Raw genomic sequence first — 23,734 nt, 5'->3', positions numbered from 1 at the left:
AAGAAGAGGACAGACAAACAGAAGAAAACAGTAAAAAAGCGAATAGAAAGAGAAAAGAAACAGAAGGGAGAAAAGAGACAGAAACGAAAGACAGAAATAAAAAAAGCAAGTAAAGAAAAACGGAAGAGAAAAAACAAGAGAAAGAGAAAAGAACAACACAAAAGACACAGAGGATACACAGAAAAGAGAATGAAAAGCCAGAGATAATCGAAAAAGAGAAAAGAAAGAAGAATAGACAGACAGACGAAAACAACAAAAAAATCGAATCAAAAGAGAAAAGATAGAAACAAGAGAGAAAAAGACAGAAAGGAAAAACAAAAAAAAGAAAAGCAAGAGAGAAAAGAAAGACAGAAAAAAAGCAAGACAGAAAAGCACGACTTAAGAGAGAGAAAAGCAAAAGAGAAGAGCCGAAAGGAAAAAAAGATACGAGAAAGAAAAGACAAGCGGAAGAGGAACAAAAAAGAAAAAGAATGAGAAGAAAGACAGATAAAGCGAACAGAAAACAAAGAGAGAGAAACAGAGAAAAGATAGAAAAGAAAAAGACAAAAGAGAGAACAAACAGAAAAGGAGCACAGAAAAGAAAGAAAAGATAACGAGAGAGGGGAAGAAAAAAAGAGCGAAAGAGAAGAAATACAGAAAGAAAAAAACGAAAGAGAGAAAAGATAAAGAAGACAAAAGAAAGAGAAAGGAAATCGCATCAATCTTTGTTGAGAATTTAAAAACAAAATCTCGACCGTGTTGCACTTCTATCTAGGTAATTCAAATTTCTTTATCATTCTTTTATCATTTAAAAGGACAATTTTTCATCTTCGATTTCATTTCGGACTTCTTCTTAAAGAATCTTTATTCTGTCAATATCTGTGATGCATCGCAAATTTCATTCAAGGACTGTTTTCGTGTGACAAATTTTTCGGAGATGAAATGAATTTTTATAAGCAGGTTTTCAGTCATTGACCTATTTTTTCATCCCCAGTTTTTCGGTCGTTGACCTTTTTGGCACAGGCAGCTTTTCGGACATAGGCAGCTTTTTGGTCAATGACCTATTTTTGCACCCACGGCTAATCATTCATTGACCTTTACCGCATAGGTAGCTTTTAAGTCATTGACCTATTTCGGCATCCGCAGTTTTTCGGTCGTTGACCTTTTTGGCACAGGCAGCTTTTCGGACATTGGCAGGTTTTCGGTCAATGACCTATTTTTGCATCCACGGCTAATCAGTCATTGACCTTTACGGCATGTAGCAACAATGCATGCAAAACGATGTGGCGCATGGTGTTCAGTGGCTCTGTCGACGTTGAATTAATAGATGCTTAACAGAACGGGATTTAGCCTAGTGGTTTGCGAACGTTTTTATACCCTGATTGAACTCAACAGACCCCGGTTCGAATCCACCTCGCAGCGTTCAAAATCCATGCAAAACGCTAGACTACATGTTTAAGGGACGCTAAAACATGTGAAGATTAGGAGCTTAAACATGGTGAAATAGCATTCGAGTTAGAATTATTCAAAAAAAATGTACGCCCGTCATAAACAGAATAATTTGAGCATTGCCATCGTTGAAACAAGCTTTAATAAACACAATCACCACATTAGTCAGAAACCAGAAGAAAAATTCGATAGAAAAACTGAAATCTTGATATCGTAAAAAGACTGTACTTTAAAAAACATATCTGTTAACAAAGAAAATTGGCCGAAATTCTTAAGAATCGGGCAAAAACCGAGAGAATAAAAACAATCGACTTGGCTATAACTTGTCATGAAACAGCTCATAATAAAGGTCTTAGAATACAAGAAGTCCGCAATTAACTCTGCGACCAGGAAGACACATTGTGAAAGCAGAAAATAGATAAAATTCTTAGCGAGTATCTGAGATACTAAAAAATAGGACTCAAGAAACTTTTTTTTGATCTCACGGCAATTAAGATGAAAAGAGAAGATAAACTTCTGGGTGATAAGGAATGGGTGATAAAGGCAGGTCGAAAAAAATCATTATAAAATAAAAAACTTTAGGTAAAAGCTAGAAAGTGGAAGATACGGACTCACTGTATAAAAACAAAAAAAAAACTCTAAACTATTTTTTGAAAGTGAGCAAAAATTGGAGTGAAAAATTAGGACAATTCACAATACAAAGCCATCCTCAAAATATTTTTAAAAATGTAGCAAAAAAGTGTCAAAACTTTGCCGAATATTCACGATATTTGACAATTTGACAAAATTCACTGAATTCAAAAACCTAGCGACAAAAAATCAATTTGAACAACTCAAAATAAAAATCTTCAATATTTTCTAGTAACTTGAACAAAAAAAAACGAAAACTCAGAATTAATGGACAAAATTTGTAAAAAATGAGTTAATGTGTACAATTCTGCAAAAAATATATATCAATTAAGAAAAAAGCTTAATGCATGGTTTATCAGAAGGAAAATGCCATATAAACTGATTTTTTTGGAAACAGATTCGCTGAAAGAACCATAAACAAAGAAATTAATGCATAAAGGGCAAAAGTTTACAAGAAAAATGAAAATTTTTTTCCCAATTTGCGCACGTGAAAAAAATTATTAGCACTCGACGCTCAAAAAAAAACTGCGGTGTTAAAGACAATTTAAAAAACTGCGGTATCAAAGTAATCAAAGGATTACGTATTCATACAGCGTAGCTCAAAATTTAACCAAAATTGAGCCACAAGAACAGAATGGTTGAAAACGGTCGTCCATATGCGCTATTCTCTCAAAAACCCATTTGACTTTCAAATATTGTTCACTCAACGCGGGGTATGATGAATAAAAATTCTTTTGACAAACAACAAAAGAAAAGATAGCCAAATTAATTTAACGTGAAAAAGTTTGAGAAATTCAATAATTTTTTTATAGTAAAACCACATGTACATAAAAAATGACATTTATTGCAACGAAACAAACCAATGAAACCATAGATTAACCGAATAGCCATTTTAAGCTCACGCATATCTGTATTTGCGAAAAAAGAGAAAAAATCATAAGAAATTGAGATTAAAATTTCACTTTTTGTCACATGTGATAGAAAAAAACATTGTTACAAAATTTTTGTATTCAATTTTAGTAACCGGTGTCAAAAACCATTAATCTTCAATTCAGATAACAAAAAAAGAATCATTAAAAGGGTACAATGGGCCAAACAATTGCAAAACTAGACTATAAATCCGCAAAAAAATTAGAAGAAAACGTAAAAAATTAATCTGAAATTCCATTTTGCTAACCAAATCACCTCAAAAAGGTGTCAGAATACCCTGCATTTTATCACTTTAGACTATGTTATCCTGTTGAACAACATAATAAAACCTAAAGCAAAAAGCTTCAATTTTTTTTTCCTTTTAGGTTTTACTATGTTGTTCAACAGGTTTTATTATGTTGAAATGTATGTCTAAAAAAGCGACAATTTTTTAGACATACATTTCTCGCTCTGTTTCAAAAGAAGGAATGTTCTCTCTTGTTCTCTGCTCTTCAAATTTTGTAACAAAAACAACTTTTTCAAACTTTATTCACTCCCCGATCTTCCGGTTTCTTCGCTCGCCAACTTATCAAAGAAAGAGAAAACCATAACGCCTCTTCAAGTCTAAAAAGAGCGCCTCAATAAATTTTTATTATGAGGGGAGGGGTTGGCGGTAGGGTTGTGAACAGCTCGACGAGAGGGAGGTCTAAAGTGCAAGGTTGGAGGAGGGTGGACGGGAGGTTTAGGGGGTAGGGGGCGGTGAATTAGGGGGGGGGGGTGACTATGAGAGTAATTATAACTAAACTATTCCAATGCCTATGAAGTAACCTTTAAAGAGTAACGGTTTTATTATTCTCAAAATGTAAAAAACTTTGCTGTTTTGTTTATAAAATTCATGAGCTTACATTCTAACGAATTAGAAATGTTTCTATGCTAAGCAACGTTGTTTAACAGAGAATTTTTCTTCAATTCTACAATTCGTAAAAACTCCTATTTTTTTACAATAATCATAACAAAATGTTGTGAATTTTAAGAATACACTGATTCATAGACTTACCGCAAATACCACTAAAGCAGAGCTGCCCGCCCTCAGTACAATGCTCGCATGGTATCCGAGAACAGTTCACTCCTGGTGGACTGTCAGAGAATGGCTCGTATCCAGTAAGACAGGTACATGTGAAACTGCCAATGCTGTTGGTGCATATTGAGTTGTCACCACAAACTGTCACTCCGCTCAGAGAACATTCGTCAATATCTGACCAGCAAAATGTGACACAATTACAGGTTGATAAAAATACCAGGGATATTGTGGTTGATGACCGTAAAAATGGCCTGCATCAAAAGGACCAATATAGGACAAAGCAGATAATGTCAACTGAAAAATGTGAGGAAATAATAGGGCCGAATTATAAAACTCAAGTTTGTATATCGTTTCGAGGATTTTATTTTGTTTTTGTTTTGAAAAACTACATTTGCAAATCTTTTAAATCCACATTTGAGAGCAATATAAATTGAAATTATGTCCACAATTCAGACGAAACTGATCGTCTCAGAGCGTACACCGGGGCATTCTGCGCTCGAAATAAAAGATCTCGAGAAAGTTCGAGTTCATGAAGTTGGAAATTTCATTGTGGAAATTGAATGATCTGAAAACATTTTGGCCTGTCACTGTCTGATTAGAGGCAGATTCGAGCACACAAGATTCTGATCATAGGCATTTTTCTTCTTAAATGACCCATCTGCCCATCTGATATAAAAACAACCTTCCCAGAAGCAAAGGAACAAATTTCAAAAGAGTTACACGGAAACTGCGGTGAAAAACCTGAATATCAAACGTTGCAGCAAACTTTTAAGAACCAATTATGCACAATATTATACCTGCACCAAATTATCAAGCCTACTTAGCCGGATTACACAACGGAGAGACAAACGATCATTCGAATCAAAGAGACCGCTTTACATAGACACGCTTCTGGGTAATTTAATGAACTTGAGTAATGATTAGCAAAAACAGATAAACATGCATACGACTAAGTCACTATCAACGTTTAAAAAAGCTGACGTTTTCTCAGAGTTATCTGTCAAAAGTTTCAAATGAATCAAAATATCCCTAGTTATTGAAGAATTGAAAACGTGCAGGAATTTTACAAGATTCTGAATTCATTTTGGCAGCGCTTTATATTTTCTCTAAAATTAGTGCTTCAGTTTCAACATTTGCATGAGCTTGAAAAACGAAAACATAGGGGACTGATAAAGCCAAAGAATAAGCTACAATTGTTCCGATCCACTTAAGTGGGGGAAGGAATTAGGTACTCAACTGGGAATTATGTACTCATCTTGTTCAGTCAATTTTCGCCGATCGCTATGTTCATCGTACAAGACTGTGTGTGGTATAATTAGAAAGGTTGTCGAGCGTAGAATATGGAATTAAAAGGAGTTTCTTAAAATTTGCTTTTTACAAGGAGTTACGGAGGTTTAAAGATTTGTGAACGTCCGCCTAACTTCCGTTTTGTTCAAACTTGTCGTAACTTTTGGTTAAATTTTGATCTGTTTTCCTAAAATATGAAAAAATTGTAGATAGTCTAATTGATTTTACGTTTAAAAATAGAAGAGAGTTGGAGAATAGTTCGAACCAATTCTTTTGGAAAAACTTACAGCTAAATATTTAAAAATTCAGAATTTTTTTCTTTTTCTTTATAAAATAGCATCAAATATGCTTTTTTGGCCAGCTTTGTCCAGTTTGACCAGTGGTGCAGACCGATATTTATATAAAAAACTCACAGATTGTTTTTCGTTTTTCTGTTGCCAAAAAACTATTACGTAATGTTTTGGCTGTTAAGTAACATTTGCGTTTGCAACAGCCAAGCTCAGTGATAGCAAGGCCATTTTGGGTCTCATCGCTGAATTGTTCAATGAGAAGGGACTCGGACTCAATTTTAGGCCTGTCTTCGTGAAATATTATTTTGCACTTCTCTCATCACAAATACAAAGGTCTTCGTCTATTTAAATCTTCAATTAAAAAGAGGTCACTTAATGTTCCAATAAGGTCCAGTGATTTATTATAGTGTTTTCGGAGTAGAGCTCATGGTTTTCATGGCACTGACTACTTGTTTTTGTAAAGTTATAATGAAATCTTGAGATTTGCCTGAAATTGATGTTCGTTTTGTATTCTTATAACTGGGTTTAATCATTCAGATTTCTAACTCTGGAGAGCTATTAAATAAACTATCTAATGCTCTCAATTGTTACAAAAAGACTTTTTGTAATATAAGCCAATAAGTATCAAAATTGCATTATTTTTGATATCAGGAATCATTGGTCAAATTGTCAAATTAGCTATTTCGGTTCTTTTTGGAAATTTTCCAGGTTTCAAAGGAGAAGCACCAATAGCAAGACCAATTTTGGTCTAATTGTGGAATTTCATAGTTCAAAAATTATTCGGATTGTGATGAGGTGCTGTATAAACTTTTTGAAATGTTTGCCTTTTGTTTTATTAACGTTAGTTACAGACCAGATTGATGGCAAATAAAAACTAAAATTTCAGCACAAAAGAAAGTCAATGTAAATAAGCAACAACTTTATTAAAAGTATATATATTATTTTGTCTTCAACACCGTTTGTATAAAATTATTTGTGAAATTTTGGATTCCGTATGAATTCAGTGTTATTGCGTGGTATTTTGACGAAGTCTCACTAATGACTTTACAATTATCTTCACAGGCAGTACCAATTTGAAATGTAAATCTTCTTACATTCGAAAGGTTACGGTTGTAATATCTTACGGTTTTGGTGGCCGCTGAGCTTACTAACTCAACAACCAAATTGAATAGGCTTCGAGGCCATTTCAAGCATTAAAGCTAGAATAGCATAACAAGCAAAAATTTAACGCTACATTATATCGAAGCCATACGGATTTGTTCATTTTGTTCAACATTTATTTTTAGTAACTATTATTAGCACACAATCGTCATATATGAAGTTAAACAGAAAGTCAAACGCAAACTCCGCTATTACTGCCACGTTTTCAAGTGTTCACAATCACAAAAATTGAGCTCAAACGGAGTAGGAGATACCCAACTTGGTAAGCCAGATTCGATGAATTTTACAATTTTCTTACCAATTCAGAGAGTGCTGGGCACCGCATAAGGTATACCGAAACCTCAACTCAGTGTATTTGGAGAACCTTACGATATAGTGATCTACAACCAAACGAGATTCAGTTTTGACATGTACGGCAGTATAAATAGAGCTTGAAAAACTACCAAAATTAGTTGAATCTGGTTAATTTTGTCTTATTAAACTAACATACAGTGCGTATTAAACAGTTACAAATTAACTTTGACTTCTGAAAAGAGAAACAACTTTGATATTCTCAAAACTTTCTAGTAAGAGAAACTTTGTGCAAAGCACAAATCAGTTACTCTTACTGGCTCTGACGAAGCCCACTCTAGTTCAACATTGGTGTTATTGAAACCAATAGAGAGACTTGCTAACTTTGAATATAAAAAATATTATTGTTTTCATTATCAGATTTGCAACTGGTAAGAAATCCTGTTTTTACAACTGCTAACTGTAGCAGGATGAAACTTGCATAGTTATAGCCAAGTTATAGTGCTAAAATTTTGTGGTAACGGGAATTCCTATATTCGTTTTATAAATAGAAATACTAACAAAAACTCAACAAAATTTGATTGTTTCAATTTGATTTCTTTTGTTATTCTGAGAGAAACAAGTTTGTTATACAGCAAAGCTAAGCAATTAGTTATTGAGGCTAGTTGAGCCACAAGAAATGCAATGGTAAGCTATAGTATAGCGGATAATACAGTTCACAAAAATTAACTGCAAAAACATAAAAACCGGACAGATTTGAAACCGCTGAAACGAACCTGGCGGTGTAAAGTTTTCCTTGACTTTGACAGGAGAGCAGCCATTACATTTGGTCCGCCGACCCGGAAAGTGGAAGACAAACTGCTGTCCAATCTGATGAAGAAAGTGCCGAAGCCACCCCCCCCCCTCCCAAAAAAAACAAACGAATCAACAGCGCAACGCCAGTGAGACATAGCGATCGCTGCGAGTGCAATTCATAAAAGACGTTGAAGATTTAACCTCACTTAAAAGGAATAAGCAAAGCAAAAGCAAAGAGCAACCAGGCAACCCAAGCACAACACGCAGAGAGGAGTTTCAATCAACAGCTCAAAGGTACGACAAGAAGTTCTAAGATTTAGTGGAAGAAGTTAACACTAAACGAAGGCTTTGCTACAAAATAACTGAAGATTCAGATCGACCCAACAAACTAAAGATCCTCTATCAACAGACTGATCACCTTCTAAAGCAAGAAATACCCAAGCAACTGCAGCGTCGAAACAAGCTTGCACCCTACCCAAAAAGATTTGATGAAGAACATCTGAAAGAAGTAAGGAAGTGCAAAGCAAATTTGGACTATCATTGGTTTGTATATATCAGCAAAGGCACGCAACCAGCAATGAATGCAGAGCAAAGCAACGCAACTCAAGCAGTGAAGAACAGCGAGGGCAACAACTACCCAATGGACAACGCAGTTGCTCAAACACTGCAAAATGGAGCAACAGCAAGTGACCAAGAGACGGAGAATGTTTCGGAAACATCGTCAGCAAAACAAAGGCGAGAGGAAAGGATGAAGAAATTCGATATCGAATTCGAAACCAAGATGCGACTGGAACAAGCACGGTTTGAACGGAGAAGGCTAGAGCTGGAAATGCAAACGAAGGAACTGGAAACCAAGCATCAACTGCTGGAGGAAGAGCGTGAGCTAGAGCGCAAAGTGAAGAGAACAGCCTTAGAGAACGATGATGCTCGTTCCCAATCAACTAGTGCTCGAGACAAATCACCCATCAACTGGAACCCAAATATGAGAGATGTCTCAGACTGCGCCAGTAGGATCGACCACCTTCTAACAACAGATCGGTCAACAGCTCGCTTCGAAGGAACTTCTGAAGTTAACAGGTATAGTCACTTCTCACGATATCGCAGTTCACGAGGCCGTTCCTCAAATTTTGAAGACCGAGATGTTTCCCCCAGAGCTGAAATAAGATACAACAGGGGTTATTCGGGTAGCAGTAACCTACCAAAGCTGAAGTTGAACAACTTTGATGGAAACCTCTCGAATGGCCGGAGGGGTCAAGTATGTTCATTGCTACTGTGGATCAACGCCAATAACCAGACTCAGAGAAGATGAGCTGCCTGAAAACTCTACTGACAAGCAAAGTAAGGTCAGCAATCTCTTGAATGGGTTATTATGGACAATTTTATGGTGCTGCATGGAGCATTCTGGAGAGGAAGTTTGGAAGGCCTCATGTGATCATTGATGCACAGCTGGAGAGTTTTCGCAAAGCAAGTCAGGTGAAACCTCACGACTCAACAGGTCTCATCAATTTCTCAGTTATTGATTCGAATTTTGTGAATGTACTCAAAGAGTACAAGCAGATTGGTGATCTGCAATCAAGCTCGACACTGTATATGGCAGTAGATAAACTACCTCAAGCTCTCAAAGAGAAATGTTGGTTCTATGTTGATGATAAAGACAACGATTGGCTTGATCTGATTATGTTTGAAAAATGGCTATCTAGGATAGCATTTGTGCATGAAGGGTTTTTAGCTATCAAGGGGGAGCGTAGGGAAGAAGACCGAAGAAGCACAAATAGAGACAAACGGTTCTCGAAAGCATCGAACTTCAGTGCAAATTTGAACGTGAAAGAAACCAAGCAAATGCAAAGTGATCACTGTACGATAGCTGATGGCACTCATAAAGTTCGGAACTGTCCAATATTCAAGAGCATGAGTGTGAACGGTCGGTACACAGCAGTGAGGAAGCAACGCTTATGTTACGGATGTCTAGGCAAAGGACATGCAATCAAAAATTGTAATATCAATACGTGCGGTATCAATGGATGCATAAAGAAGCACAACCGATTGCTACACTCAAACCAAATGGACGAGAGCAATCACCCATTCAACGCAAGCGCAGCAACAATCAACAAGAGTAACGAAGTTTCAAGCTTTCTTCAGATAGTTCCTGTCTCAATACAGAGCGGTGGCAACACGCTGAAAACAGGTGCTGTCCTCGACAGTGGATCAACTGTTTCATTCATTGCTCAAATCGTGCAGTAGACGTTACGAGCCTAAGGCACCGATGTGACGGTCATCAAAGCTGGCAAACACGGAAGAAAGGAGCTGAAGACAGTAAAGGTTCATCTCAAAATAAAGGGACTATATTCAAAGGTGCACTCAATCGAAGAATTTGCACACCCGTCAACCTCCTCGGAAAACACAAACTACAACTACAAAACGCTGAAGCAAAGCTTCAATCACTTGAGTGTTCTGCCCCAGAAAAACTTTAACTTGATGGAAGTTGGCATAATCCTAGGTCAAGATGCTTATGAAATACAACGCCCAATTGACTACAAGATAGGAACACAAAGTGAACCTTTCGCCGTTTTAACAGAACTAGGATGGATAGTCAGTGGACCCGTGACGGGCAGAGGAAGACAAAATGTTTGTCATTTCGCCTTCACTGAAGATGTGAAAGTGGCTGAAAATATCCAAACCTGGTGAGACAACGTCGTCAGTTCTCAGTCAGTCAAAGAAGGAACTGCAGGCATAAAAGATGCTAGAGAGTACGAAAAAGATCACAGGCGAGCAGTACGAAGTGAGAATGCTGTGGAGTGAACCAGAGCCGAACCTACCCAACAACTACAGCTCAGCCTTGGGTCAGCTTTACTCACTGGAGTGAAGATTCCAAAAGGACACAAATCTTAAGAGTTTGTATCGAGAATCAATAGATGCAGATGTAGAAAGGGGATTCGTAAAGATAGTGAATGAGTCCGAAGTGAAAGGCACCTTCGGGAACGAATGGTATTTGCCACACCATTCAGTGCTAAACCCGAACAAACCTGGCAAAGAAACACGTGTTTGCAAGCCCGCATCAAAGTACAAAGAAGTGTGCCTAAATGATAAGCTACTAGCAGGACCTAAAGTGATACATAGGTGGAACAAAATTCAGATTCCATGAAGGACCAATAGCCCTAACAGCTGACATCGAATCGATGTTTTTGCAAGTTTAAGTTCCCGAGCAGGATAGAATTTGCTGGAGGTTCTTATGGCGTCCCAGGACAGACGAACCTATTCAGATATACGAATATCAGCGTCATGCGTATAGAGCTAAGAGCTCTCCAACTTGTGCAAACTACGCTCTCAATCAAGTGGGAATTGACAACGAAAAGGAGTATCCGATTGCAGCAAAGGCAATACAAAACGACTTCTACATGGACAATGTCATCAAATTAGTAGAAACCCCTGAAGAACCAATTGAGGTCTCCAATCAACGACAACCTCTTATCTCAGAACATGGATTTGAACTGAAGAAGTGGATAAGAAACAGCGAGCTAGTTACCGAAGCAATCCCAGAAGACTTGAAGTCAATCAAAAAAAACGAAACAAGTCGCAGTGGAACCCAATACGGAGGGATCCTCAGCGCTAGGACAAAAATGGACTGTTGCTGATGATAGTCTTCAAGTGTGCAGAGGTACCAACAAAGAAGTTGAAGCACCTATAACCCCGAGGAGTAATTTGTCATTGGTATCTTCAGTATTCGGCCCGATTGGATTGTTTGCTCCGCTCAGTGTTCACATGAGACGACTTCTGAAAAGCATCTGGACTAATAATGGACAACATTGGGACAACGAAGTGGAGCCTGATGACGAAGAAGAACTCCAGAAATGGAAAGAAAAACTTCAAATAAAGCCTGAAACAAGCTTCGATAGAAGGTACTTCAACAGACAGATGGATGAAACCGAACTTCATGTGTTTGCTGACGCATCTGAAGACACAATGTGTGCAGTAGCCTAACTACATTCACAAATGAAAGAATACTTAACTTACTTAGCATTTGTCCTTGGAAAATGCAGAGTGGCACCGATGAGACATCTTTCAATAATTCGACTGGAATTGCAAGCGGAAGTCATGGCAGTGAGATTGAAGGAACCGATAGGTAAGGAACACGAAAAGAAGATAAATAGTTGCAGTTTTTGGTCGGACTCAACTACCGTATTGCAGTGGATACACAAATCTCATCGCAAACAACAAGTGTTTGTGCCCAATCGAGTAGCTGAGATACTAGATACAACTGATGTTTCACAGTGGAAACAGGTGAGCGGTTTCAACAACCCAGCGGACATTGGCACCAGAGCAATCAAAAATGAAGAACTCAAGAGAAGTGAATGACTCGCTGGGCTAACTTGGTTGAAATGACCAGAGAGTGAATGGCTAGAGCAAGTGAACCTAATCTTGGCATCAGATGAAGAGAATATACCCTCATCAGTCTTCATGATACAAGAAAAAAAGCTGTTATTCAGTGGGAACGATTCAGTAACTTTAAGACTAGTGAATACAGTGGAATACGTACAGCGAGCATTGATCAAATGCAATTCAGGAACAGTTGTAGTCGACTTTGAAGAAAGAGAAAAAGCAAAAGCAATTATCTTCAAATTACTACAAGAACAGTTTGGTGACGAGATGAAATCTCTGGAAGCTGAAAAGGAAATTCCAAAAGGCCGCAAAATCCTAAAAATTCTCACCCTTCCTAGATGGAGAGGGACTTCCTAGTGCCAAAGGCAAAAGCCAAATGGACTTCAACGCAAAGGATTCAATATTGCTACATTGGAAACATCATGAGATTGAATTATTCTTGCGAAACGAGCACAAGGACAATCAACACGAAGGCACTAAGCACGTAAGAAACATTGTTCAGCGGAAGATGTGGATCCAAGGCATACGCAACTCCTTAAGTTCAATGAAGAACTAGTGTGTTACCTGCAGAAAAGGCAGAGCTCAAACGATAGCACCAGCAATGACCGATTTACCCGAAGAGCGGTTGGATGCTTCAACAGCCTTTACAAATGTTGGAGTTGACTACTTTGGCCCTTTTCCTGTGAAGATTGGGCGAAGAAATAAAAAGCGATGGTACTGTCTTTTCACATGTCTGACTATGAGAGCGGTGAATATAGAAGTTGTACCCAAGCTGAACACAGATGGTTGTCTCAATGCAATCATGCAATTCATTGCACGAAGAGGCAAACCGAGTACGATTATCAGTGACAACGGGACAACCACTCTTTTGGAGCTAAAACAGAATCTTACGAGTACGTTGCTGCATGGAACAAAGAAGGGATCAAAGAACATCTAATTCAACGAGTAATCAGATGGAAGTTCAACCCATCCGCAGCACCACAATTTGAAGGAGTATGAGAACAATTTAGAAGCCTTGACCCCCAATCACTTCTTGCTCGGCAACAAGAATGTTTGCTTACCCTATCTACCATGCGCAGAAGAAATTGTTGATCATCGAAAGCTCTTCCGACAAACTCAAGCATATACAAATCTCATATTGGTTAGACCTCGTGAAGAATATCTGCCAACTCTGAATAACAGGCAAAAATGGCGATCTACGGCGAACGAAACCCTTAAAGAAGGCGGTTTCCTTTGGTTGATTGAAGGTAGCACTAAGCGAGGATATTATATTCAAGGTCAAGTTATGGAGACCATTGACGGGTCTGAGGGTGTGATTCGATCAGCAAAGTTTCGAACAAACGACAGAGTTTACAAGAGACCAGTAGTGAAACTCGCCCCAGTACTACCGGGAAAAGATATTTTTGCGATGAAAACAGGTCCGGCGATGTGGCGGCTGAGCTTACTAACTCAACAATCAATTCGAATAGCGCTTCAAGATGATATCAAGCATTAAAGCTAGTATAGCATCACAAGCACATTTTTGTTTACCACAATCTAAAACGTATTCGGTAACAGAACTTTAAAAAAATTCGGTAACAGAACTTTAAGGGTTTTTCTGCAAGGTTTTTTTTACATTGCTCAAACTTTATTTTTCAGAAGGCAAAAGAAATGAAAATAGGCAAGCATAACCAACGAACATCGGAAAAACCGCTCTCGTAAGAGTAGCGGGGGATTCAGTTTTTTGCAACCCACTTCACTCGGGGAGGGTGGAGGGGAGGTAGCCCGGAGGAGCTGCGACTTATAGGTTATCTGCGGTGCTTCAAATGACCTCATTAGAGGTTAACGTTTACCTCTACTAAGTTTCAAATTAAAAAATGACTCCTTCTTCGTGGCACCTTTGAGTTCATCTTCATTAGAAAACTGCCTCTAATTGAATTCAGAGGCTTCAAATTGTGAAGGACAGCTAAAATTTTAGATCACGTATGCCCAAGAAGTCAGTGGCTCTGGTGGCTCAGCTTACTAACTCAACTATGAAACTAAACCGCGTTTCAAGGCCGTTTCAATCACTGAAGTTAGAAGAGCCCGACAAGCGAAAATTTGTGCTACATTCTACTGAAGCCATATTGATTACTTCATTTTGTTCAACATTTATATCTAATAACTATTATAATACGTAATGATGAAATTTAATTTATTTGGTTCAGTTTATTTTTTATCTGATGCTCTTTTGAATTTTTTATTCAGTTTTTTTTTTCAAAAAAAATTGATTGGCATTGAGTTTCGGCCGTAAGTAATGCTTGTTGTTTCAAGTTTTTTGTTTTATTTAATTTTGTTGTTTCTTACACTATTTACTGGCAGTTATCATCGGCCCTCTAATAAGTTATTGTTCCATTTGTATAGTGGTCAGAGCTAAAGCAATTTTTAAAATGGATAACCACTCATTTGCAAACAACAAGTTTTTTAGAAAAATTTAAATCTCTTCATCTTTTGTTGAACTATTAAGTCAAAAACGTGGTTGAGTGGCGTCGGAACATTATGTGCGAACGCACATTACCGAGCCTCCTTGTTAATCCAAACCATCAAAAGGCGCCTAAACGTACCTGAACAAACATTGTGGCTTCCACTGGTTGATTCGTATCCTTGATCACATGAGCAATTGTACCTCCCAGGTAAGTTTGTACATGAGGAGTTATCACCACAGATGTCAGGCTCAAGTACGCATTCATTCATATCTGTCAAATAAATTTGCATTTACAACTACAGCAACAACTTTGGTACTAATTAAATTAGTACAACTAAAATTTTTGACTCAATTTCTTTGTGGAAGTTGCAAAACGACCTATACCATCAATGATTTATTAACCAAGTCAAGAAAAAGCTCATCCTCACTATGGGCGCCTAAACGTACCTGAACAATCGTCATGGCTTCCACTGGTTGATTCGTATCCTTCATCGCAAGAGCAATTGTAACTTCCAGGTAAATCTGTACACAAGGAGTTATCACCACAGATGTTGGGCTCAAGTACACATTCATTCACATCTGTCAAATAGAGTTTGATTTTGAAAGCAGTAGGGCAACAACTATTTTTAATGAAAGCCGGTCAAAAAATGAAGAAGTTATTTGCACTGTTCAGTCAAAATGTTTACTGTATTTTGTTAGCGACGATTATTGACACAATTACAATACCCTAGTCGTTCAGCAACGGAAACCTTTTAAGTTGCTATAAAATAGAAAGAAACTTAAAAAAGGTAAGCTGTGATCTATAAGACCTTATAAGACTTTATCTGGCTCATTGCAACATTTTTATCACAATTCTTTTATCGGGAAATTTGGTCAGAAAAAACTGCAACTAATTTTTATTTTCCTGCCCTTAATCATTGGTTTCTTTGAAAATAACACTAAAGGCAATTATCACGTTCATATTTAAAGAATCGCAAGAAACATTTAACATATCAAGGAAAACATAAGTAGCTCGACTTAAAACTTTCACAGTTATACAAAATTTGAAATACATTTGCACCCTAGCAGCAAGATATATATTTCAGTTGTCATGATAAATTTTTCAGTTATTTATATGAAATAATCAATTAAGTTCTCATTAAAAAGATTCAAAAGGTAAAATTTTTGAAATAAGTGCAAAAAAATTAATGAAACTTTTGAATTTTCCTGAAAAACACATCCTGGATAAATTCAGAAAAACGATGTCTTACAATGCATTATAATTTTTATGGGACATTACAAAATAACAGTATATCTGAAACGTTTCGCGAAAGACTCAAAAGAACATACGCAACTAATGCGTTAACTTGTAAAATCACCTACGATTTTTGAAGTTCTTTTCAGATATGCAATATTGAGAGACTCGGGTACTTTTCTTTTTTATCTTCCAAGCATAGTCAACTACGTCATTATATCTACTGGCATAGCGATACAATGTTTAGATCATATAGAAAACAATTCTTTTCAAATTCTACACAATAATTCTTCGAGATCTTACACGACAAATCTTTGTCTTATCAGATCTCGCAAAATAAAAATTTGTTTTACTAGATCTTAAACTAAAAGAAATTCATTTTATCACTACTTACACAACGAAATTTTCCGTTTGCAGATCTCAAAAACAGCGCGTCACACTGGACCAATGGTAACCCTAGTTAAAAGAAACCACCAATAACAAAAACAAAAAAGTATTGCAGCGTTGAGCCTAGCAGCATTGCAAAAAGTAAGACAAACCACAAGTACGTGAGAACATCGCAACAAAGACAGATCCTTGTTCTATCTAACCGGATCCAGCAAGACAAAAACCTTGTAGCAATCAAGTTTTGCTCAAAAACCTGGACTCTCTAACACTTCTAATTGTCCCAACAACCTCTTTCCTAATTCACTTTATTTGATATATTTGTCGATAAAGCTAGAAAGCATAATAAGAATTATTCATCGTATATCATAGGTCATGGAAACGAAAATGATAACAGGAAACGTAAAAAAAATGCTGCAATCTTGTTAATAAAAGAAACTAAAATTTTATTTTCTCGCATTTTAGAGGTTTCGGTCAGAATACGACTGTTTTCTCCTTTAACTAAGATTATCGATCATGTCTTACAAAATACAAGATCTACTCATATCTAAACATTTTTGTAGATTCTTAAAATTTTAGATTTTAAAAATAATTCATCGGCAGATAAATGTCAAAAGAGCTGGACAAGGGACTAACAACTAAAGTTAAATGGAATATGATCTCCCTACTCTGAAAAACATTCAACAAAACCGCATTTTAATTATATGCTCCAAACTAGCTTGTACTTCTAACTTCAAAAAACAACCAAGACTCCGCATTTATTAAAGTGGATTAAGAACCGAATAACTAACTCGCTGCTCATAAAATGATGACCAAACAATGATAGTTCTTATGATCCTATTTTCTTATTGGGACAGTTTTTCTATGGGCACATCAAAAATTACCTAATACAGTAAATAGAATCGATTGCCATCAAAAATCGGACACAAAACGTTTTCAAAATTTTTGTTACCTTGGCAATCAGTTCCATTGTGGTGAGAAGAAAAGTAGCCACTACTACACGAACAGTTGAAGGATCCCTCAGTATCAACGCAGGTGGAGTTACTACCACAAATCTCTGGTTTCAATGAACACTCATCGATGTCTAAATAATGTGAAGAATTGAAAACAGTAAACCAAAACAAAAATTACAATGCTGGAGATGACGCCGAGAGCATTTCTAACAACCAAGTGACATGGGGCTTCATCGTGATAAAAATTTTCTTAAAAATGGGTTTTGTACCAACTTTGACCCAAGTCTTCAGATTTAGACTTTCATTAGCCATTGCTGCGTTGAAGCAGTTTTTGGCCTAACGTTAATAAATGGGACAAAAATCCAAAAATAGTAAAAAAAAATATTAAAAACAATTAGTTTCAAATTTTCTGAGGCAACAAGATTATTTTGGGACAATTTAGCTTCACAAAAGTAAGTTTAGTTGCTTAGTAAGATTGTTGAATTAACTGCAGCTACTGTCATTGCATTTGATTACAAAAAATAAATCAATCACGTCTTTAACAATCTTTTCTGCTCTTTTTTTTAAAAAAAAAACAAAACCAAAATCCAATTAAATCCAGTATTTTCATTTAAACACAATTGGTTTTAAGTTAATTTACAATTGGTTTTAAACACACCTCTACAGAAGTGTTTAAATAATGAATTAGAAGAGCTTCATTTTTGCCTTTTTCATTTTAAGGCAAATTTTAAAAATGGGCTCCAATAACTATAAATGGCAAAAAATAACCGAGTAAAACCAAAATGCGATATTATAGACCTTTTCAAAGTTTATGTTACCTTGGCAATCAGTTCCATTGTGGCGAGGAGAAAAGTAGCCACTGCTACACGAACAGTTGAAAGATCCCTCAGTATCAACGCAGGTGGAGTTACTACCACAAACCTCTGGTTCCAATGAACACTCATTCATGTCTAAATAATGTAAAGAAATGGAAAGAGCAAAGGGAGTAAAAATTACAATGCTGCGGATCACATTGAGAGCACTTCTCACAGTCGGGTGGCATAGGGTTTTATCGTGACGAAAAATTGATTAAAATTGTATTTAACAAGCTATCTACACCACAAAATGAACCTCTATGGCACTTTACTTTTGCAATGAAATCGTTCTCAGACCGGCAGCGTTGGGCAACTAGAGAAATTGGGGTAGTTGCCGAATTTTGCAACGTGTCATATATTTGTTGAAAATAAAAAGCTGCAGTAATATAACCAAAATTTTACTAACGTTCGAATCCAGCTCAAATCACCAACATTCAAATTGGTTTTTGAGTCAACTCGAAGAACTTAAAACAAAAACCCTTTTTATTATCAATGGATTTTTCAAGCAAACGATTATCCTCTGCCTCTTTTTTTCGGCTGCCTCGAGAAATTTCTTTAGCAGCAATAGCGGAAGTGTTAATTTCATAAAATTTTTTATTGGGATCAACCAATTGGAAAAAACGTTCTTAAGTTTTCTAATATGGTTCTGCGAATGTACCTGATTACCCAAGTACATGTTAGAGTATAGTTCTGGGAAAGTTAAAGCAATTAGAGCTCAAAGCCGGGGATGCCTGCGCACGAGGCTGAGCTCAAAATGACGAAGGCTTACCAGACCTTTACACTAACTTTTTTAGACCGCAAAATTTGCTGTTCAAAGGGTTAAATCAATCACACTGTAAAAAAATTATAGTAACATTGCAATTCTGTACATCTCCAAAGCAAACTTTTTGTCAACTGGTTTTTAGTTAGAGTTATTTCTAGTTCTAGTATTCCATTTCTAGTTGTTTACGCTCGTCCGGCTCAACAAGCAAAGTCAGTTCTTGCCTCAAATCTGAGGCTCTGTTGGGTCACTCTCAATGACAGACACTATTTATGGTTTTTACAAAAATAAACAAACTAGGAAATTTTTTTCTTTATAGAAACAATTATAGACCTTATTAAAAATCCTTTTGCTAAAATTGTTACTTATTGTGGCTGTCTCCTATTTTTTTAAAACTTTCCTCTTTGATTATCTCTGAAAAGTAAATGCTTTTTCTCTCGAGAAAAAATCGGCCTTCAAATAAAATTTTCCAAGAAACAAGCCGTAAGGCTTCCGAGAATCGTTTCCAAGAACTTTGCTCAGTTGATTGCTCAAATTATATCATTTTGCCAGCTCGATTCTGCGATGCAATGCGGAAAGTTACCACAAACTTGACTAAATTTGATTGTTAGTGTAATATCAAACGTTAGAAAAAGTGGGACCCAAGAAAAAGTTTGAAGTAAAGACTTCAAGCTTCATGAACATTCAAAAAAACTGATTAGGCCTAACTTTTCTTACTGATCCTTATTAACAGCAAAATTGAGGTCTAATAGTCTCTAAGTGTAAGTTTCTCAGAGATTTACATCTGATACTGAAGTCGAAGATTTCCAAATAACAGCCAAAAATGTGCATTTTGATCCTCTGCAGAGAACGACTATGTGAAAGAGTATTAAAGGAAAACTCTTTGTCAATGGCGTAAAAATAAAATGCGTTCTCTGGAAACAAGCTTGTTAATTGGGTCTCCTTTACATGAGGTCTCCTTTAAATAAGATCTGTCATTAATGTAGCCTTGTATAAAATCATTCTGTGTGGAATTATCATTGAAAATGCTAGATGTTTTTTCAAAAAGACATCTCCCCGATACAATTCCAAAATTTTTGACGATTAAAATTTACGTTAGAACAACCTTGATATTGCTGCACGCCCGTTAAAATCAAGTAAAAAGTTAACGTGCATCAAAAAAAATGCTACAATTTGGAAAAGAATCTATATGTCAACAATAAATGATTCATTTTTTTAAAAAAATTATCATTTTATAAATTAGAAAAAGTTGGCAAATTTTTATTTCCAGAATTCTCTTGAGTTTATTCAAGATTAAGTTATCAAATTTCAGGTTAAAAATGCCATATTTTGGATGGGAAAGGCAGCATTTTGAAAAAAAAAACTAGCTCAAGTTTGAGCTATAATGTCGAATAAACAGTTCAGCAACCCTCCTATACCCTCTAAGGTAAAACCAAAAACACTATCTTGAACAATTCTAATATATTTAAGCAATACTAACCCGAATTTATGCAAAACTGACAAAAATATGAACAAAAACAAAAGAAATGATCTGAATGTTCAGAAAATTTAAACCTCGATAACTGCTTGGAAAAAAACTAAAAAAATATTCCAATTGTGTACTCTACGCTGTATGGATTTCTAATGGTACAACTCACAATTCTCTCCGATGAATATATTTGATCGGCCAAAATTAACTGAACAAAAAAACCAGTTGAGCTTATAGTTCCTATTCCCCAATAAGGTTTGTTCCAAACAATTAAGTTCAACTACTGGCATTTCTTGTAAACTTCATCATATTCAGAGAAATTGTACAGATTGCATAAAAAAGTGCACTTTTGTTCAAGAGGGTCTACTTGACACAAGTTGTGGCCGACCGAATTGACCTTTGATGAGACTACCCCTGACCAAAACCACCTCGGACCAGATCGTCCCATGCAGACCGGAATCACTTCTCAACAGACTCAAGTGCGTACAAAAAAAAATGTCTCTGATCATACCCAAGTTAGCCCGAATCTGCTCTGATTAGTCTACCCTTCTTTTATGACACCGTCCAGGCTTGAGTTCCGACAGAGCAATGAGTACAACGCATGATAGGCATAAGACACGCTAGGAATCTACTCACTGGTGCAACTTCTGTTGGTGTTATCTGTACTTTCAAAGCCTTCTTTGCAACTGCAGATATATGACCCATGTGAATTAATGCACTGTGAGTTGTCACCACATATAGTCTCATCATCTCCACACTCGTCAACATCTGAATAAAATGTTTCTCATTGGAGAAACTAATAAAATAAAAGTTTAAGCCAAAATGAACATTGCCGAAAGAATCTGAACTACATTTGATTAGCGAGATTACTTCATGAGAATAGATTTTATCTAGTTTGATAGCTTCTTAGATTTTAAGAGATTATATATTAAGAGTTGCTCAACAGATTAAGCTTGCTACAATGATCATTCGTGCTTTCCTGATAATAACACATATATATTATGAATGAATTTCTGATAATCACACAATTATATGAAATAGTTTTTCGTCAATTCTGGATACAAAGTTTAGCTTTATGAATAGTAGAACAAATAATTAAATTAAATTGCACACTGCCGAAATCGTCTGAATTATTGATTACTGAGGTAGCATGATTCTTGGCTGAATTTCTCTGCCTCTTCATCTGATTGTGCAGACTATCAAAATGTACCTTTACAGTACTTGACTATCAAATGATTCAACGGATACGAAAATATTGAAAAGTGATTACATGGGTCAATTTTTGATTCGGTTTTACTGTGAGATCAACTAAAATATCTTAACAGAATGTATTAACACCATTTCACCTGTGCAATTAATATTGCTATTGTCAGCAGATTCAAACCCAGCCATACACTGACATGCGAAGGAACCCTCCAAGTTAGAGCAGTTTGAGTTGCCTCCACAAACAGGTTCCACAAAATCACATTCGTCAATATCTGCAACACGATTCCAAGCATAGGTTTAAGTATCACTTTACTCGTAATGATGGTACTTTTTATTGCAAAAAAAAACTATCACAAAATTCAACATAGAATCCGTGCTTTTACAAATTTTCCAGAAACAAAAATTCATTGATATATAAAATACTTTTTGCCAGGGTTGACCACTGTGAATGTTTCTTGGAAACCATACGTAAGACATGCATGGTTGTATGGCTTTTTTGATACCATACATAGGACCATACAAAAACTTAAAGGCGATTTCAAATGACGTCTTTTGGATCATGTAGTACAACGAAAATGTCCGTAGTTGCCATTGGCCTTAAAAAATTCTATAGTCTCTTGCATACTGTATCCAAGACCACATCCTTTTACTCGCACCGAAAAGCAAGGAGGAATGTAGTATTCTATTGCATTATTGTATTATATAGTCATTTTTATTTAATTTAAAATCTGAGTTTGATAGGAACGATGCAAAAACGTTTTCTCTTTTTGTGAAAAAAGAATTTCCTCTCATTCTTTTCCCCAAAATCAATAATCCGGGTTTCCATTGAAACATGACTCCTGTTAATTATATAACCCCCAACCCCATATTAGATTTGTATGATTTCTTGGTACTCACAAAACATTCCTCTAATATTTCAAGGAGGGCCAAACACACAAAATGTGAAAATCCTGTGAGATCAAGTAACTTGGATATGGTTTTCAGGTATACCCGGGTATACGCAAAATGTGCTTTATGGTTTTTTTTGGAAATAATGTGATGATCAAATCCTTCAGCATTCTCGAACTGTGTCAGTCAACAAAGCAACTGGCCCTAAATGCGTAAAAATAATTTTAAAATATTTTGTTTGCCTAAATACTAAAATAATTGAAAAACATAGCAGGACAAGTCCTGACGTATAATTCAAAGAATTTTCATTGACTAACCAAAAAACTAGACTTAGAACGGACTGTGAGTGAATTGGGAAAACCATTTTTTAAAAAATCAGATGAAAAACAAAAGAAAACAACAAAACAATGTCAAAATTACGCTAGCGAGAACAAAAACCACTAGCAAGAAATGTAAATTTGATTCTAACAAAAACTAGGACTAGAATAACTATGAATGGATTGGGAAAACGAAAACCATTTAGCAAAAAAATCCGATCCAAAAAATTGAAAAAACTTTAAAAACCAAAATGAAATTGCAGCATGTTACCAAAAAACCACTAGCGAGAAAGCGAATTTTTGTTCAAACACCGTTCAAATTTTTGTTCTCACTCTACTTAAAAAATAGAGCGAAAAAATTTCACGCCGAAAAACCACTCGCTTTTTTGCTCCATTTCTTGGTTCGGCGTGACCAAAATCACTACTCCAATTTCACTTCAAAAATCATGAAAATGTGAACAGATCTTAAAAAAAGACAGCGCCCCAATACAGTTAAAACAAATTCTTTGAAATGTAACAAAAACACTTTATTTATCTATTGACTCTCCGCATCCATATAATGCTTGCAGCATACAACCTTGCCAAAACTGATGAGAGAGAATGTAAAAAGACGCAAAAAAAGCAAATTTCAAAAACCAGAAAAATTTCAGAAATTAGTGGCCTCAAAGTAAGAAAAATATAACTACCTACTGAAATTTTCTAATATATTTAAGAAAAAAATTGTGTCAACGTTATGGTAGCCAGCTGTTAACGTGATCCATTAATTAAATTCATTCGTGTCATATTAGTAACAAATGAGACCTGACAATACTGAGACAAAATTAAAAAAACATTGTAAGATATTTATAAGATAATAGAAATGTTGGAAGAGCTGGACAAGAGAGGGGTGACTGAATGATGCGGGTCAAACTTTTAACATACCCTTTTGAACGGATGTCTCCTTGATAGTTTTGATGAATCGCATACTTAAAGATTAGT

General features: G+C 36.0%; 1 protein-coding gene across 1 annotated transcript in view; it reads right to left on the bottom strand.

Moving 5' to 3' along the window:
* LOC142334901 (uncharacterized) overlaps positions 1 to 23,734 on the bottom strand; it is a 235,711-nt gene that overhangs the window by 17,982 nt on the left and 193,995 nt on the right. The window contains exons 34-40 of the mRNA XM_075383229.1: positions 21,692 to 21,823; positions 20,982 to 21,113; positions 18,082 to 18,213; positions 17,263 to 17,394; positions 15,140 to 15,271; positions 14,832 to 14,963; positions 4,025 to 4,222 (exon numbers count right to left, since the gene is read on the bottom strand). Of these exons, the coding sequence (XP_075239344.1) occupies positions 4,025 to 4,222; positions 14,832 to 14,963; positions 15,140 to 15,271; positions 17,263 to 17,394; positions 18,082 to 18,213; positions 20,982 to 21,113; positions 21,692 to 21,823 (990 nt within the window). The remainder of the gene's footprint in view (positions 1 to 4,024; positions 4,223 to 14,831; positions 14,964 to 15,139; positions 15,272 to 17,262; positions 17,395 to 18,081; positions 18,214 to 20,981; positions 21,114 to 21,691; positions 21,824 to 23,734) is intronic.

The sequence above is a fragment of the Convolutriloba macropyga genome, chromosome 2 (genome assembly GCF_964194025.1).
Source record: "Convolutriloba macropyga chromosome 2, txConMacr16.3, whole genome shotgun sequence".
Lineage (NCBI taxonomy): Eukaryota > Metazoa > Xenacoelomorpha > Acoela > Convolutidae > Convolutriloba > Convolutriloba macropyga.
Note: the sequence above shows the minus strand (reverse complement) of the source record. Positions and strands in the feature narration are given on the sequence as shown.